General features: G+C 25.3%; 1 protein-coding gene across 1 annotated transcript; it reads right to left on the bottom strand.

Moving 5' to 3' along the window:
* Nucleotides 1–15,463, bottom strand: LOC145829175 (ATP synthase subunit b, mitochondrial-like). Its single transcript, XM_082936898.1, has 7 exons — nt 15,405–15,463; nt 11,843–11,949; nt 8,238–8,400; nt 5,151–5,326; nt 3,200–3,325; nt 2,689–2,868; nt 1–126 (listed from the first exon to the last, which is right to left on the bottom strand). Exons 1-7 carry the CDS (start codon nt 15,430–15,432, stop codon nt 67–69), a joined length of 840 nt encoding a protein of 279 aa, XP_082793024.1. The 5' UTR covers nt 15,433–15,463; the 3' UTR covers nt 1–66.
* Between the last annotated feature and the right edge of the window lie 2,361 nt (nt 15,464–17,824).

Below are 17,824 nucleotides of genomic sequence, written 5' to 3'. Positions count from 1 at the left end.
TAACAGGAAACACAATTAATTTATTAAGTGATTAAAGAAATACTAGATATTTTTCAACAATATTTTTTATTGTTTTTCAGCCAAAACATGGAGTTCCGCAATGCAAGAGTCCAATGTTGCTTCTTGCTGTAAAAAAATATTTATTAAAAAAAAAAAATTATAAAAAAAATATAAAAAACAATCAAATGTTGCTTTTGATGTAAAAATTGTTAAAAACTAATAAACTTTCAATTAAAATACAATCCAATTAGTTTTAAATTTAAAAAAAAAAATTCTAAAATTAAAGAAAAACTAAATTTAATTCAAGTAACCCTTAATTTTTCAAGTGGTTAATACTAAAAAAGATTTTAAAAGAATTTTAAAACAACAGAATATTATAGAGTATGTATCTTGCTGTGAAAATAAACAAAAAACAGTTTATTTATAAGTAATAGTTAACAGAAACTATTCACACAAAGTTGTTGCTATAAGAATAATTTAAACTAAATTGTTAATTTAATTTGGATCATTAAAAGTTTAACTTTTCAACTAAAAGTATTTTTTATTTTTATCACCAAAAAAATATTGTAATTATTTGATCAAGTTTATTAATTTATTTTAAATTTTTAAAGTTTTTAGTTGGTTTTGCACAAAAAAATTAAACATAACATCCACAATAACTTTTTTTTTCCTGTAATTAGAAAATAAACTTGAGAATGTCTTCATAAAAAATGTTCATCTTTAAATATCTGCTATTATACTAAACATATAATAAATAGAAAATTTTTATTTTACAGTTATAGATTTTTCTCACTAGATATAACTGTCAAAGAAAACAAATAACATATCAATAAAAAAAAGTCTTACAAACTCTTGCGAATAATGTTATTGCAAAGATACAAGAGTATTAGTATTAAGTTGTAAATATTTAACGTATTTTGAAAATAGTTTTTATTAATTCAGAATAAAAATATTGGAAATTTGCTTTTTTTAAAAATATAAGAAAATAAAGGTTGACAAAAAACATATAAATATTGATAAATTTATACATTTTACCTTATGTTATATATCTACTCTTAGTTTTTAGCTAAGTTTAAAAAAAAAACTATTTATGACTTATAATATTATTCATACCATTTGGTTTCAACCCATTTAACTAAACATTTCAATTTTAGTTTTATTAATACGCACACTATCAGGAGTGATCGCTTGCATAACTTGGTTCTCCACCCATTCTACCACATAATTAAATAATAATTTTATTTATTTAATAACTAACACTGTCAGGAGTGATCGCCTGCATGACTTGGTTCTCAACCCACTCAACAATTTAATTATTTTTATTTAAATAAACTAACACTATCAGGGGTGATCGCTTGCATGACTTGGTTCTCAACCCACTCAACCACATAATTAAATAATAATTTTATTTATTTAATAACTAACACTGTCAGGAGTGATCGCCTGCATGACTTGGTTCTCAACCCACTCAACAATTTAATTATTTTTATTTAAATAAACTAACACTATCAGGGGTGATCGCTTGCATGACTTGGTTCTCAACCCACTCAACCACATAATTAAATAATAATTTTATTTATTTAATAACTAACACTGTCAGGAGTGATCGCCTGCATGACTTGGTTCTCAACCCACTCAACAATTTAATTATTTTTATTTAAATAAACTAACACTATCAGGGGTGATCGCTTGCATGACTTGGTTCTCAACCCACTCAACCACATAATTAAATAATAATTTTATTTATTTAATAACTAACACTGTCAGGAGTGATCGCCTGCATGACTTGGTTCTCAACCCACTCAACAATTTAATTATTTTTATTTAAATAAACTAACACTATCAGGGGTGATCGCTTGCATGACCTGGTTCTCAACCCATTCAACCACATAATTTAATTAAATATTTTTTTATTTTATTTAATAACTAACACTGTCAGGAGTGATCGCTTGCATGACTTGGTTCTCCACCCACTCAACAATTTAATTATTTTTATTTAAATAAACTAACACTATCAGGGGTGATCGCTTGCATGACTTGGTTCTCAACCCACTCAACCACATAATTAAATAATAATTTTATTTATTTAATAACTAACACTATCAGGGGTGATCGCTTGCATGACCTGGTTCTCAACCCATTCAACCACATAATTTAATTAAATATTTTTTTATTTTATTTAATAACTAACACTGTCAGGAGTGATCGCCTGCATGACTTGGTTCTCAACCCACTCAACAATTTAATTATTTTTATTTAAATAAACTAACACTATCAGGGGTGATCGCTTGCATGACTTGGTTCTCAACCCACTCAACCACATAATTAAATAATAATTTTATTTATTTAATAACTAACACTGTCAGGAGTGATCGCCTGCATGACTTGGTTCTCAACCCACTCAACAATTTAATTATTTTTATTTAAATAAACTAACACTATCAGGGGTGATCGCTTGCATGACCTGGTTCTCAACCCATTCAACCACATAATTTAATTAAATATTTTTTTATTTTATTTAATAACTAACACTGTCAGGAGTGATCGCTTGCATGACTTGGTTCTCCACCCACTCAACAATTTAATTATTTTTATTTAAATAAACTAACACTGTCAGGAGTGATCGCTTGCATGACTTGGTTCTCCACCCACTCAACAATTTAATTATTTTTATTTAAATAAACTAACACTATCAGGGGTGATCGCTTGCATGACCTGGTTCTCCACCCACTCAACCATGTGGCTCTGCGCGAGCTCCTTGTCGACTCCCTGCACCGCCTTGTGGTAGTCCAGTTTGTTCTTCACCGCGTTCACCACCATCTGCTGGCGTTGGAGGGAAGCGGTTTCCAGCATGGCTGCCAAGTTGGCCTGGAGAACAAAATAAATAATGATTTATCAACAAGAATTTAAATACCAAAGTTTATATGCAGTTTTTTTAATATTTATACTGTTTAGTCCATTTTACCACTTATTAATAAAATAATTATATTCTACCTCTTTCGCTTCATTTATGAGTAATTTTTTTACTCAGTAAATTATTCATATTTATCAATAATTTTCAGCTGTTTATCCTCATTAAAGAACTGTGAGGGCCCGACTCTACATTTTGCCAAATTTAAATAACTAATAACTATATTCTACCTCTTTAGCTTCATTAATCAATATTTTTTTACTATTTATTTTACTTATAATTATTTACTTGTTTAGCTTCATTATAGAACTCCGAGAGTCCTGCCCTCCATTTAGCCAAATTAACTTCCTCAAGTTCCTCGTAGCATCCCTCGACTTCGGCCTCTTTGATCTGGTCCATAGCGATGAACTTCCTCTGTTATGTCATAATATATGAAATTTTACGTCATAATAGCATATTTGTTTTGTAACATTGTGGAATTTTAAGTCATAAAACATGATTTTTTACGTTATATAATACGATTTGATCCAAAAGTGTGAAATTTTAGGCTATAACACAATATACACTCAACTAAAATATGTTTGCATTTGTTATGTCATAATAATAATAAGTTACGGCACAATAAAGTACTATAAGTAAAGACATAAATAATAAATAGCTAAAGTAGCTTTGTGATATAGGCTACATCATAAGATTTTTTATGATGACAAAAAATATGTTTTTTTTTGGATAAAGTAGTTAGAAAATATAAGAAGTAGTTAAATTTATTGATATTTACAGCTGTATAAATAAGTAATGGTCACTGACAAAATGTTTGTTGTGAGATTATTAATTATTTAAATAAAAATTAAAGTTCACATAGAAAGTTCAGATATTCACTACAGCTTTTTGTAACCTTCTTATTCTACTTAGATTTTTTTCATTCTTCTTCGTATATGACTACATCATATAACTCTAAAATGATGTTTTCTTTATAACTAAGTCTACACAACAATGGGCACAATAAATCTTATTATAAAAATTGAAATAGTAGATCTTTGATCTGGTCCATAGCGATAAACTTCCTCTGTTATGTCAAAAAACATGACTTGTTACGTCATAACATGAGAATTGTTACGTCATAATGTAAAGTGTTACATTATAGCATGGGATACGTTGCTTCATAATAAATAGTTACGTCACAATAAAGCACCTGGCGTTGAGTAAAAATATCCCTTAACAATTTATTACGAATATAAGTAGTGATATATGCTAATCATTACGCAAGGTTTGTAATATTTAATAAAAACGTGTTTCTTTATTTCAAAAAATTTGGAAAACATAGCATATACGGAAGTGTAATTAATTGTTAATTTACGAATGTAGAGACAAAAGATTGTTACTGACAAAAATTTTAATTGGGATTTTATGTGTGATTATTTATGTGAGATTAATTAATTGTATAAAATTAATAATTTCACATAGAAAGTTTAATTCTATATAATCTTTTTATCCTTGTAAAGTTTTTCATACCTGTTTCTGATATGACCACATCATAAAATTAAATTGATGTTTTCTTTCTATTTAACTCTACAAAAAAGGGTACAATAAAATGTGTTATAAAAATTGAAATTATAAAAAAAATTAATAGCTTATGCTAGATCTAGCTTATATTGTGTAAAAATATAAACAAGTTTTTACAAGAACAAGTACATCAAAAACAGAAATAAAAGTTAATGTCTTTTGTTTAATTAAAAAGCTTACTTTCTTTAAGTCGTGTAAACACACAAACTTTTTTTAAATAACTTTTTAAGAAGTTGAAGATAGTTTACATAACTGAAACTAGTAATTTAAAATTTATTAAAAGAATGTTGATTTTTGAAATGATTTTTTAACTCTTTTTTTTATTTCCTTAATAAACAAAAATTTCACATCATAAATTGAAGAAAATGTTTAATTTTTAATTTATTAGAAGTCTCTAAATTATGTTTTTTTAATGTTTATTATCAACAGTCAATACCATAATAGACTTATTTTTTACTGAAGATCAAAACAATTAACAGTATAAATAATTTATATTTGTTATAAACACAAAGCAACCAACAGTTTTGAATTCTTTAAAGAAGCTAGTTTTAAAAATAATAATTATTATTCTTATATCAACTATAGACCAAAAATTCCAACTTTTTTTCAACAAACTAATATTAGAACTAATAATAAAAATAAGATAACTTTTATTAGCAAACAAACGACAACTAACGGTTCTGAATTCTTCGAAGAAGTCCCTGGCCTGCTCACCGTAATTCCTGTTCAAGAGTCCGAAGGTGACGAACATCCAGAATATCTGCCTGCTGTGGTGATCGTAGTTGTGGCCGAACATGTAGAACTCCTTCGATGCCAGGAAGGTGAACACCGAACCCGCGAACACGTATGGACCTGTGGTAAAGTGTTATAATATCATTAAATGTAAAACTCCACAGTAGGGAATGTTTCAAAATAAGCATGCATGAAAAAAGTTATGACAAATATTGATAATGATAAAGCCGTTAATAGTTATCATAGTAATCTGATAAGTTATGCATAGATAACTTAAATTTAGAATTCCTTTGGTGCCAGGAAGGTGAATACTTAACCAGCGAACTTGTGTGGACCTGGTATGAAAAGTATTAAAAATATATCAGTTTTTATATTGACCAGTTTTTCGAATAACCTGATAGAGATTTTTTATGTATTGGTAATTTGTTCATTAGTTTTTCGAATAAGTTGTACATATGTCGTATATATGTTTGAGCGTATGTATTTCAAAATGTTTACCTTAATGTTCATTGAGTTAATTGCAAAAGCATTAGTTACTGAAGAACTTCAGCATACATCTGCATTTATAGGGGGATAAATAAAATATGAAATAAATTTATTTACATATAAACATATGAATTTACAGCGAATCAAATTAGTTATATATGTGTTAGTTAATTTGTTTAGGTTAAATTGTTTACTTCAGTGCTCCTTTAATGTCAGAAATGTGAAAACCTAACCAGCGAATTGGCCTGATACAAAATGTTTAGTTTGTAAGAGTATGTGGACTGCATTACATAAGACTCGTTTGTAAAACACCTACAGACTTGGATATAAAATATATATATATCTGTATGTGCTTACATTTAACAATTACTTTGAGTAAATGAGTTACATTTTTTTTTTTTTTTGAGTATGTAAATATAAACCAAATATATGTAGGTTTAAGTATTTTTGCGCGAATACGTATCTTGAACACAAAATAAATAAAAAGTTCAATAATAAAAAGGTATGTATACAGGTTTAGCAACCTTAGATGCAGGTGTTGTAAATATTGGTCCAGCCTAAGCAGAGGTGTCTACGAGAAGTACAAATGTATATAAAAGTATTATACTAAAAGAGCATGGTTGCTTTGAAGTTTAAAAAAATACTTTATATTTTATCCAGGACAGACCTTTCAAACTTCAAAGCTTTTAACTTAGTTTTATTTTTTATTTCTGAACAGCCTTTATTTGGGTTAATAGTTAAGTAGTTGTTGAGTCAAGCACATAATATTGAACTTGTATTTACCTGATTAATTTGAAAAAAAATAAAGCGGTTTTTTTGAGTATTCAAGAGGTGTTGGTTATAAAGTTAAAAACTAACTAATTAAATGTACACAAATGTGTAAAACAAAGACTTAGTTATGCAACACAAAAATATAAAATATGTCAGTATCTAATTTAAAACTTTAAAGGTACTTTAACTTCTGAAAAATATTTTCTTAATACTATAAAACAGTAGTTTGTGAAATTCCTCAACTAAACAAACTTACTATATTAAACAAAAGAGAAATATTTATTGAAATACATAAGAAATTATTATTTATCAATAAATTGATTGCAGTTTTCAATTAACAATGTATTAATGTCAAGTTAAGAATATTATTACCTATTTAGAATTGAAAAAATGTTTATATATATGTCAATCAATTATGAATTACTTACAATCAGATTACTTTTTTATATTAAAATACAAAAGACCTCTTACCAAAGACCGGTTAGAATCAGATAATATGGAACTCTAAGGTTTTTATTTGAGTAAGTAGCTTAAATAGTCACCAACATATAGTTTTCTGCATTAAATTAGAGTCAAAACTATTCCAAACTAGACACTTTAGTCAGTAATAATTTTATTTAAAGTTACTTAATAAGATAGTTGTTCCAACAAGCAATCGATATTATAACTGTATTTCCAAATTTATTTTGTTATCAAGATTTGCAATGTACCAAGAACAAACAAAATTATTAAGAAGTAACCTTTAAAAAATTATTAACTTTATTAACGTGTACTGGCTAAACAAAAGTGTCTTTAAATTGGATATAAATAAGCAAATAAAACAAAATATAGTTGAGGGGTCAAAGCATACAGCATAATGATGAACAATTAAAGTGTTTTAATTAGACAATTTCTCAACATACCTATGTTTTTATAGAAAATATTGAACCCAAAGTTTTGGTAGAAATCAAATAATATTTAACAATAATTCTAAAAATACTATAGTTTTTCAACTTATAACTAAATATTTGTTTACATACCGATGACTTTGACTTCTTATAGAAAATAAAAGGAAATTTCAATAATTAAAAAATATATTCATTTCAAGCCAATTTTATATATTTAAATGGAAAAATAAACTTTACAAACGCACCAGTTACACCGGTTTTCTCATAGAAGAAGTCGAACCACGACTTGGGGATGAAATTAAAAAAATTTAATCAAAAACTTTTTAAGTTTAAGTTTTAATTTGGTTTTTTGTAAAATTTCTAAACTTATTATTTCTATAACTAATAAACTAAACACTTTTTTACGTACCAGTTACACCGGTCTTCTCATAGAAGAAGTCGAACCACGACTTGGGGATGAAATTAAAAAAATTTAATCAAAAACAAGTTTAAGTTTTAATTTAGTTTTTTGTAAAATTTCTAAACTTATTATTTCTATAACTAATAAACTAAACACTTTTTTACGTACCAGTTACACCGGTCTTCTCATAGAAGAAGTCGAACCACGACTTGGGGATGAAATTAAAAAAATTTAATCAAAAACAAGTTTAAGTTTTAATTTAGTTTTTTGTAAAATTTCTAAACTTATTATTTCTATAACTAATAAACTAAACACTTTTTTACGTACCAGTTACACCGGTCTTCTCATAGAAGAAGTCGAACCACGACTTGGGGATGAAATTAAAAAAATTTAATCAAAAACAAGTTTAAGTTTTAATTTAATTTTTTTGTAAAATTTCTAAACTTATTATTTATACAACTAATAAACTAAACACTTTTTTACGTACCAGTGACACCGGTCTTCTCATAGAAGAAGTCGAACCACGATTTGGGGATGAAGTAGAACTTGAGGTCCTTCTTGACGTCTTCGTAATCTGGCACAGGTGGGAGAGGTCCCATTCCCTCGTACGGGGCTCCAGGCATCGTGTATCCATCTATTTCCATGCGGGCCTGTATAACAAAACATATATATAAAGTGCGTTTTTATTATTAGTTTTAACACTTACGCAGATAAAAAATATATACAGTGCTTCCTCGCTAATCCGGTCCTCGCTAATCCGGTTCCTCGCTAATCCGGCCGGTTTTAGTCGAAAAGTCGACATATTTACTTTAGCGTTTTTAGCGTTTAATTTCATTTTACTTCGAAAAAGTATTCAATTTACGTTTTATAAGTATGCAAGCAATATATTGTTACGTCATAATAAAGTATCATTTGTATAATCTTAAGTTTTTTTTCATACTTTTCCCGCTCAGTTGTAACAAACTTGTTTATTATTCATTTGCAATTTTTCTGTCTTTGCTAAGCAAGTTACACTTTAATATACTACAATCAACATATCTGGTTAAAAAATGGATAAGACAGCAAAGAAACGAAAACAAGTTAAAAGTTTGCGATATGGCAAACAATAATGTGCCTAAAGCTGTTATAATGAGCCAGTTTAACATTGGTAAGTCAACTTTAAATGAAATTTTGAGAGGCGAAGAAAAGTTAAAAAAGTTTAAAGCCGAAAAGGAAGAGCTGGGACTAATTGGAGCTGCTAAAACGGCAAAAAAAGTAGAGAGAGGCAAAATCGTGTAGTTTTAAAAACTTTTAAAAACTTTAACTTTCGTTAAAGTGTTAACAGTGTAGTTTTTTTCCATTAATTTTGAACTTATAAAATTTTGTTTTGTTTAGTGTTGTCTGTTTTAATTCTTTTTTCTTTGAATAAAGTAAAATAAATTAAATTAACAGAAATTTTATAGTACGTTTCGTTATATACATTCATAATATAACTAAGGTAGATAATATGTAAAAAAGCGATATTTTGTTCTTATCCGGCCAAAGGCAAATCCGGCCGTATTTTCAAAAAAATCTTGCCCAACTTGGCCGGATTAGCGAGGAAGCACTGTATATGCTTAACCCATTACATATTATACCCATTAAATATGGTGAAGTGGTTAGATTTAAATTTATATTTTTTGTACCCATCTATTTCCATGCGGGCCTTTAACAGTGAACATACATTTTTTCAATTTTATATTATGAAACATGTTGAATTCAAGCTTAATTATTGTGTAACATTCTATTTTCATGTTGGTGTGCAGGATTGAATATATATGGGTGTATTAAAATTATGTTTATTTTATACTACTTCTAACTTGGCTATATAGAGTAATAAACTTAAATTTACTTTTTGGTTACAATTAATGTTATTTCTGTATTTATATACATGTAACCTTCAATCTCCATACAGGCCAGTAATAGTTAAGTAAATGAAAACAAATTTCAACACCTCATACTTATTTCAACATAACATACTTAAACATGTGAAAAGTTTAAGTGTAATATAATCACATAATACTTATGTTTAACTAATAGCTTTTTTTATAACACTGAGTTTTCCTTAACTGTTAAGTGATTTCTTAATCAACTTATCATTTTTCTAATTATTAATTTTTGAAAAATTTATTAAGCTTACAACGCTTGCCAGAAATATAATTTGAACTTATTGAAGTGGTTCAACAAAATGATTTTTATTTAATCTATAATTAAAAGCTCAGTATTTTTAAACAGCAGCTAGGAAAAAATGCCAAAACAAGTTAAAAATAACATTTGCAACACTGTTGTCTAACTAGATGCTATACTAAACTTGTTTAGGTTGGCAATGGTGTAAGGAAACGTTTATAAAATGCTTTAAATAAAAGAGGTAAAACCACCAAAAGTATCTGATAACAAAAAACTCATGCTAATATTAAAACTAGTTATCAATGCATTTAGCACAGTTTGCTTATTAATTTAATTTTGATTTTTTTTGATAAAAATAAGTAAAACACAGTTAAAAAGACCACAGATGTTGTTTATCTTTTAAAATGTTTGTCAAATAAGAATTTTAATAAATATTGCTTATAATGTCTTACACCGTTTTAATTTTTTTTTTCTTTAATTTATAACTCTATAAAAATTACCAGGGTTTTTAATGCCTATAGCATTAGTTTAAAACTATTTAAGTCTTCCCATTTATTACAACAATTTTTTATTTATTTTAGTGTTTTTAAGTATAGTGTTTTTAGAGTCAAGTGACTATTAAATATTTTTTAGTTTACGCTGTTATATTTCTAATTAAATTCAAATATAAAACGTAGATTACGGTAATGTGACTAAACACCTCTGTATATATTTTATTAAAGGTTTTTGCAAGAAAATAAACACTATAAAACTTTACTTCGTTGAAAACTTAAAATACAAAGTCTATTACATTACGATCATAATTTAAGTAAACTGCAATATATCAAAAACATAACAAATAATCTTAACAAAAAAATATTTCATTTTAAATACATTGTGATTGTGGTTTTTATACAAATATATTCATCCATGGTAAAGAATAAACTGATAATTTTTTTCTTAACTAAATCTTGAAAAGTGTTCTACAACTTTTATCTTATTTTAATAAAAACCTACCAATTTAAGTATTATTTTTTTTAAACTACAAAGTTTAAGTTGATATTGTTTTAATGTTTATAATAGTTTTTAATTGAAAAACAGCTGATTTAAATATATTAATACTAGAAACACTAATTGAAATAGTTTAATAAAGTTTTCTATATGAGTAAGTTGATAAATATTAAAAATTATTTGCTAGGAATAATAATAAAAACTAAAAATTATTTTTTAATCACAATATCTCTTTGTCTCCAGAAATTTAAAAACGTGTAAGAAAGTTCTGTAAAAATAAATTTAACAACTTTAAAAGTTAAGGCTCATGTCATATTAAAACTTTGAAATTTAAAGACTAACATAATTTCTTGAACTTCTTTTTCTAATAACATAATTAAAATAAAAATTTCGTATTTAGTTTATACATTTTAGATAATATTACATTTAGTTAACTTATATAATTTAATACAGAATTATATATAAACTGAATAAGGTAAAAAGTAAATTAACCTAAACCCTAAATAAGTGTTAAAACTTAATTTACTTGAATTACTGGAATATATAAATCAGAACTTTTGTTGTAAAATAATTTTCATTATAAGTAGTTTGGACATAAGCTAAATATACTTTATAATTTACTTATTTTCGAAAAAGGTACAATGCAAATAAACTAAGTTTACTATTTGATTAAATAAATGTTTTTTGAGATATTTACTACTTGTGGTAATAATAAGTAAACACCTAGCAAAAAAAAAACACACAAATAAGAACTTAAAATAAAAAATTAATCTTATGTAATTTAAATAAGGATGATATAATTGAATAATTTGATTAAATAAAGATAAGTTGTATAAATATTTATACTTAAACTAACACTTAGATGTAATAATTAACAGTAAAATTATAAATATATTTGTTAATTTTTTTCGGTTTTAATCACAAAATTGTTTTTTATCATTTAGTAGTAAAACTAACAGGGTATTTGTTGAGTTTGTCTGTGATTTCCTGTGGAAGCTGAACTTTTTTGTCTTCAGCAACTGCCACTTGGGAGAAGCATCTCACCAGGTTTTTGGCAGAAATTTCTGTAAATTTTAAATTATATGTAATATTAATAATACAAAAATATCTATTTATAAATTGATACGATATATGTTTAATAAAAAAATGTTTGTTTGTACAATAATATGTAATATTTCTATTAAAAATGTTTAACTATATATATGTTATGCCACTTGTGAAAAGCATCTCTAGAGGTTTTTGGCAAAGTTGTTTATAAATATTTGTTGTCTTAAACTTGAATGTTAGTATTTTTTATATGGTTAGTATGTTACACTTACATAAAAAATAATTTTATTTAATTAGTGTGCCACTCGTGAGAAGAATCTAACCAGGTTTTTTGCAGAAATTTCTATAAAATATAAATTATATATTAAGTATTAATAATACAAAAATATTTATTTATAAATTGATAAGACTATGGTTTATGGGTTTGGTTATACAAATAATTTTTAATATTTCTATTAAAAATGTTTAACTATATATATATATGTTATGCCACTTGTGAAAAGCATCTCTAAAGGTTTTTGGCAAAGTCGTTTATAAATATTTATTGTCTTAAACTTGAATGTTAGTATTTTTTATATGGTTAGTATGTTACGCTTACATAAAAAATAATTTTATTTAATTAGTGTGCCATTTGTGAAAAGCATCTAACTAGATTTTTAGCAGCAGTTTCCAATTATAAAAATACAAGTTATATTTTAAAATAAATATGAAGTTTTAGTTTGTATATTTATGTTATATTTTTAATTAGAAATATTTATTTTCACAATTAAAATGTTATATTTCTATTAAAAGTATTTGTTTATACAACAACATTAAATATCAAAAAATATATATCATACAGTATAGTTATAATATATATTTCTAACAAAAAAAATGTACAAGTTATATGTTGTATTTCTAATGAAAAAAACATTTGTAACTTTTTATGTCATGTTTGTATTAAAATGCATCTGTTATATAATTATTATGTTATGTTTGCAATCAAAAATATTTGCAACTAGTTTGTTATATTCCATAGTTAGAATGATTGTTAATAAATTCACATTCCATGTTTCTAATCAAAAATATTTGCATATTTAATCATAATGTTACTTGTTTATGTAGTCTATATGTGATATAAGTATGTTTTTGTAGAAATTTAAGGGCATAGGGGTGGTAAATCACTTTGTTCACAATTTTATCTTTTTTTATAAAGTTTTTACAAAGGTACAAATTTCTTTTTACAGATTTTTAAAAATCGAAATAATTTTGAGATATAGCAGGCCAAAGCTGGAGGCAACAATAGGTTCCTTATGGGAGGTGCTAACTAAAACCGCGAAAAAATGTTTCACTAAAAATCTATGTTCTCCTACGAGATAAATACAGTTTTTTTTTTTGTTTTTTTTTTGTCATAAAATTTTTATTTTTAATTTCTTTAAATTTTTTTCCAACAAAATTCTTTAAATATTGCAAGGATCACTTCCTAAAAGTTTGAGGTATTTATCTTAAAAAACGTAGGAGGAGATAGATTTATAGTGATTTCTAGTTATTTGCTGTTTTAGTTAGCACCTCCAATAAGGAACCTATTGTTGCCTCCAATTTTGACCTCCTATATCTCAAAAATTATTTTGATTTTTAAAAATATGTAAAAAGCAATTTGTAGCTTAGTTAGAACTTGGTAAAATAAGACTAAAATGTGAAAAAGGTGGTTCACCTCCCTATGCCTTTAAATAAAATTGTCTTCTTAACAAAATATGATTGTTGTTTTAGTGTGCTATTTTTGAGATCTATACAATTTTATCACTTCATTAATTTTTAGCAGAACTTTTTATGGAAATTTGTAATAATGTTTTTTTATACATTTATAAATAAGAAATATGATGTTTTTTCAACACAAACTGAAACTTGCAAAATTCATTTAGAAAAACTATGTAAAGACTATTTTGCATGATGCTTATTTTATTATGTTACCACTAAAATTGTTTTATGTTTAAAAAAATTAAACTATAAGTTTGAAGATAAGTTTAAATAGAAAACAAGTATTTGATACAAAACTTTACTTAAATTTTTAGATAATTGTCCTAATATATTATATTTTTTTTTAATCATAAACAGATATAAATCTAAATATGAAAGTTCAACTAATAATATATTTTGTTCATTTAAAAATAATTACTTATGAGAAACGACCTTGACAAGTATTATTGTGCAAAGGAAAATTTGTTAAGATTAAGATTTCTTTGTTTGGCGATATTCTTCTTATTTTATAATAATCTTTTTTAAATAAAATTTTATAGCGGAACTTATATGAAAATAAGTTTTATAAAAGATATATATGCATAGTTTGTTTAAAACAGGGTTTCCTAAACTTTTTTTTCAAAAGGCCCCCTTTAAATAAATTAAAAAAACTATGGCCCTCTTGTACAAGACTACTCAAAAACTATCATAATAAACACCTGAGACTTTTTTTTATTGCTTTTCATCAACAACTACAGAATATCTAGCGTAAGTTTCAAATTATGACCTCATGGCTTCCCTGTGGCTCCTTTACTGCTCATGCCCCCTCCCCTTTTGCCCCTCAAGTATCTGTAATGGCCCACTTTGGGAAACCCTAGCTTAAAAGCTTTAATGTCTATCAGTTATGTAGTTTTTTTATAAATTCAGAAATTATTACTAATAAAAACTGAAAATATTGAAATATAATAATTATTATAAATAATAATATGTTACATCTAAACAACTATGTATTATAATTGAATTAAGATGACAGAAAACAATTATAAGTTATAAAAGTCTAAGAAAAGAAACAAAAAATAATTCCTATTTTATTCTATAACACCTGGAATTTTATATATAATGCCAAGCAAATTGTTATGTTGGATTAGTTTTATTATCATTACACCACAAGAGAGGCTGCATGGAAAATACTTCATACATTATGTTTAGTTCTGTACAACACGACTTTCTATTACAGTCATATAGAAGGTAAATACTATGTTACATTTGAGTCTAGATTAGGGTGTTAAAATGTTCACAATATTATTTCCTTTAGGACAATTTTGGCTATCAGTGAGTAACATCTAGAAATAGTGCTAAAAGGGTATTTGATTATAAAGTTATTAAACTTTAACATCAAAGAGATAGGGCCAATTATTTTTTTAAATTGAGCCAAGAGGACTACTATATAGTTTTAAAACCGTTGCCTAGATTATTTTACCATTTAATATATTATAATGGCTACTGTCAAAAATTTAAACTTTTGCATATTTCAAAAATAACAATCAACGTCCTCAACTCAAACCCAAGGTGAAAATTATTAATTTTGATTTTAAAATTTTTATTGTAACTAATGATCTCATTAACCTCTATGATTAAGTAGTTTTTTATGAATAAATGAAAAGATAGCAATTTTTATAGCACAATCATTCGAATTTTATGTGTAAATTGTTTAAAAGTTTTATCTAATTTATTTTACAAGTATAATTAAACATACCTGATTTGGTAGCCAGTCTTGAGAGCATGGTTTTGACTTAAAAATTATCTAATGATTCTAAAATAAAAATAAAATAATTAGCTTAATAAATTATTTTAAACATCTAATTGACAAAAATCTACTAGACTACTAAATATAAAGCTAAAATACTGTGTATTAATCAATATTATTTAATGATTTTAAAATTTAACTAGCATAAATAACAAATTTAGTTGTAAAACTCTAACATATGATAGAGTGCAGTGGTTCTTAAAAACTTTTAAAGCTGTGTAAAATTGAATACTGAAAAAAGCTGTACTGTACACACTAGAACATTTATAAATAATACTGATATTACTATATTCAATGTTGAAATTATTTTAGTATTCTCTTAATGGGTTATTGATTAACAACTTAATTTAGTTTAAATCATCAAAAATTAGCTTTTGTAAACTCATTATGTCAGGATCAAAGTCCTTTTGTCACATATCAACAAACTGGTGAATAACAAAAAACATCTATTAACACTACTTTAGCACACCTTTGAAGAGCAATGAAATTAATATTTAAAGAAACATACAACATTTAACACTTTAATTATCTCTACAAAACAAGTACTTTGGTTGCTAAAGCATGTAAACAAAAAAACTTCATACAGTTTTATAACTATAATTCAGATAAGTTAAAGTCTATTAGACCAACACTATGAATAAAAATATAATATTTTGCCTGAAAATATTTATGAATTTTTCAAACAAAAAAACTTTAGTATATTATAATGAAATTTAAAATTTATTAAGTTTGTTTTATTAAGTTTATTGTACTCAATTAAAACTTGACGAAGATCTTTACACAAAGTAAAAAATAATGTTCCAAATATTTTTATTTTACTAACTTCATCTGGGCTATAGGGAGATATTTAACTTTTACATAATAGTTAAGGCCATAGGGAGGTAAAGCACTTTTTTACATTTTGATTTTATTTTTATATTTTATCTTAGGTAGCAGTTGCTTTTAACAGTTTAAAAAAATTTAGGTTAGTTTTTGAGATATAAGGGTACAAAGTCAGAGAGCTCAATAGGTTTTTTTATAGAAGGGCCAAAGTAAATAGGTAAAACCTATCTTCTCCTACAGTTTTTAAGCAACTATTCTGAAAATTTCTCATTGTTATTTCATTCAAACAGTTTTTCTAAATTTATCTTTGTCGTAGAATTATTATTATTTAATTTTTCAAATATAATTATATCATTTTTTTTATTGCAAGGAACATTTTCTAAAAATTTCATGTATTTATCTCAAAAAATGAAGGAGATTATAGATTTTTAGTAAAGTATTTTATTTTTAAGCTTTTTTAGTTAGTGCTTTACATAAAGAACTATTTATTTTTTCCATGCTGGCTAAATCTAACATTTGTTTAAATATTGTAAATCTGTAAAAAGCAACCTAAGCTAAAATAAAACTCTACAAAATAAGGTCAACTTGATGTTAATTGACCAAAAATGAATGAGAAGATATATTTTTTATAGATTTTTAAATATTTAGTGAAAATCAACAATCATAAATTTTTCCTTCATACATTTGTACCAGAAACTTTTTATACAACTGACAATATCACAAAAGTTTATAAATATATATTTATCTATTTTTTGTGTGAAAAAATTGTTGTACCATTTTATTTGTTTGTTGTATAAAAAGTATCATATAGCATATGATTATAGCTTTCATATAAAGCTTTATCTTAATTTTTGTAAAAAACCTCTAAGGACTTTTTTATATAAAAGTTGAATGGTTATACAATGTGCTACTTTTATTTAGAATAAATAGTATTTTGTGCACTTTATGTTTATAGAAATGTTAAATCTATAGAAAGCTTATCTTGTTTTGTCAACTATTTTATAATAAAAAACTTTAACACAAACAAATCATTCTAATTATATAACCTAGCATATAAATATTTTTTAACTATTTCAAAAAGAGTAAAAGCATTTTGATGTATAATTTTTATGAATATGGTAATTTGTATAGAAATAAATATAAGATTTACATAGTCTGGTATAATTAGTTAACTATATATTCTTAACAACTTTTTTTTTCATAGTTTTGACCATTTAACAGTTTTTACCTTTTAAACTAACTATTTAAAGATCTTAAAATCAAACTTTACTTAGTTAAGCACAGATCGATCAAAACTATAGGTTTTTCTAACTAATTTTAGGAAAAATACCAATTGTATGTACTGAACATAAAGCTGGGTTGCTATTTTTTAAATAAAAAACTGTCTTGAGTGACCTTTAACTATCAAAAGTTATCCTGAAGTTTTTCAAATCCTTTTTTTATTTTACATAATAAACAAAATCAAGTTCTTGAACAAAAATATGAAATAATAAAATAAATATGAGCGTTTAATCTAAATCTCATTCAAAAAACAGAATAAAAATGAC

This window comes from Thalia democratica, chromosome 2 (assembly GCF_965202585.1).
Source record: "Thalia democratica chromosome 2, ktThaDemo2.hap1.1, whole genome shotgun sequence".
NCBI lineage: Eukaryota > Metazoa > Chordata > Thaliacea > Salpida > Salpidae > Thalia > Thalia democratica.
The sequence above is the reverse complement of the archived record's forward strand: the minus strand, read 5'-3'. Positions and strand labels throughout refer to the sequence as shown.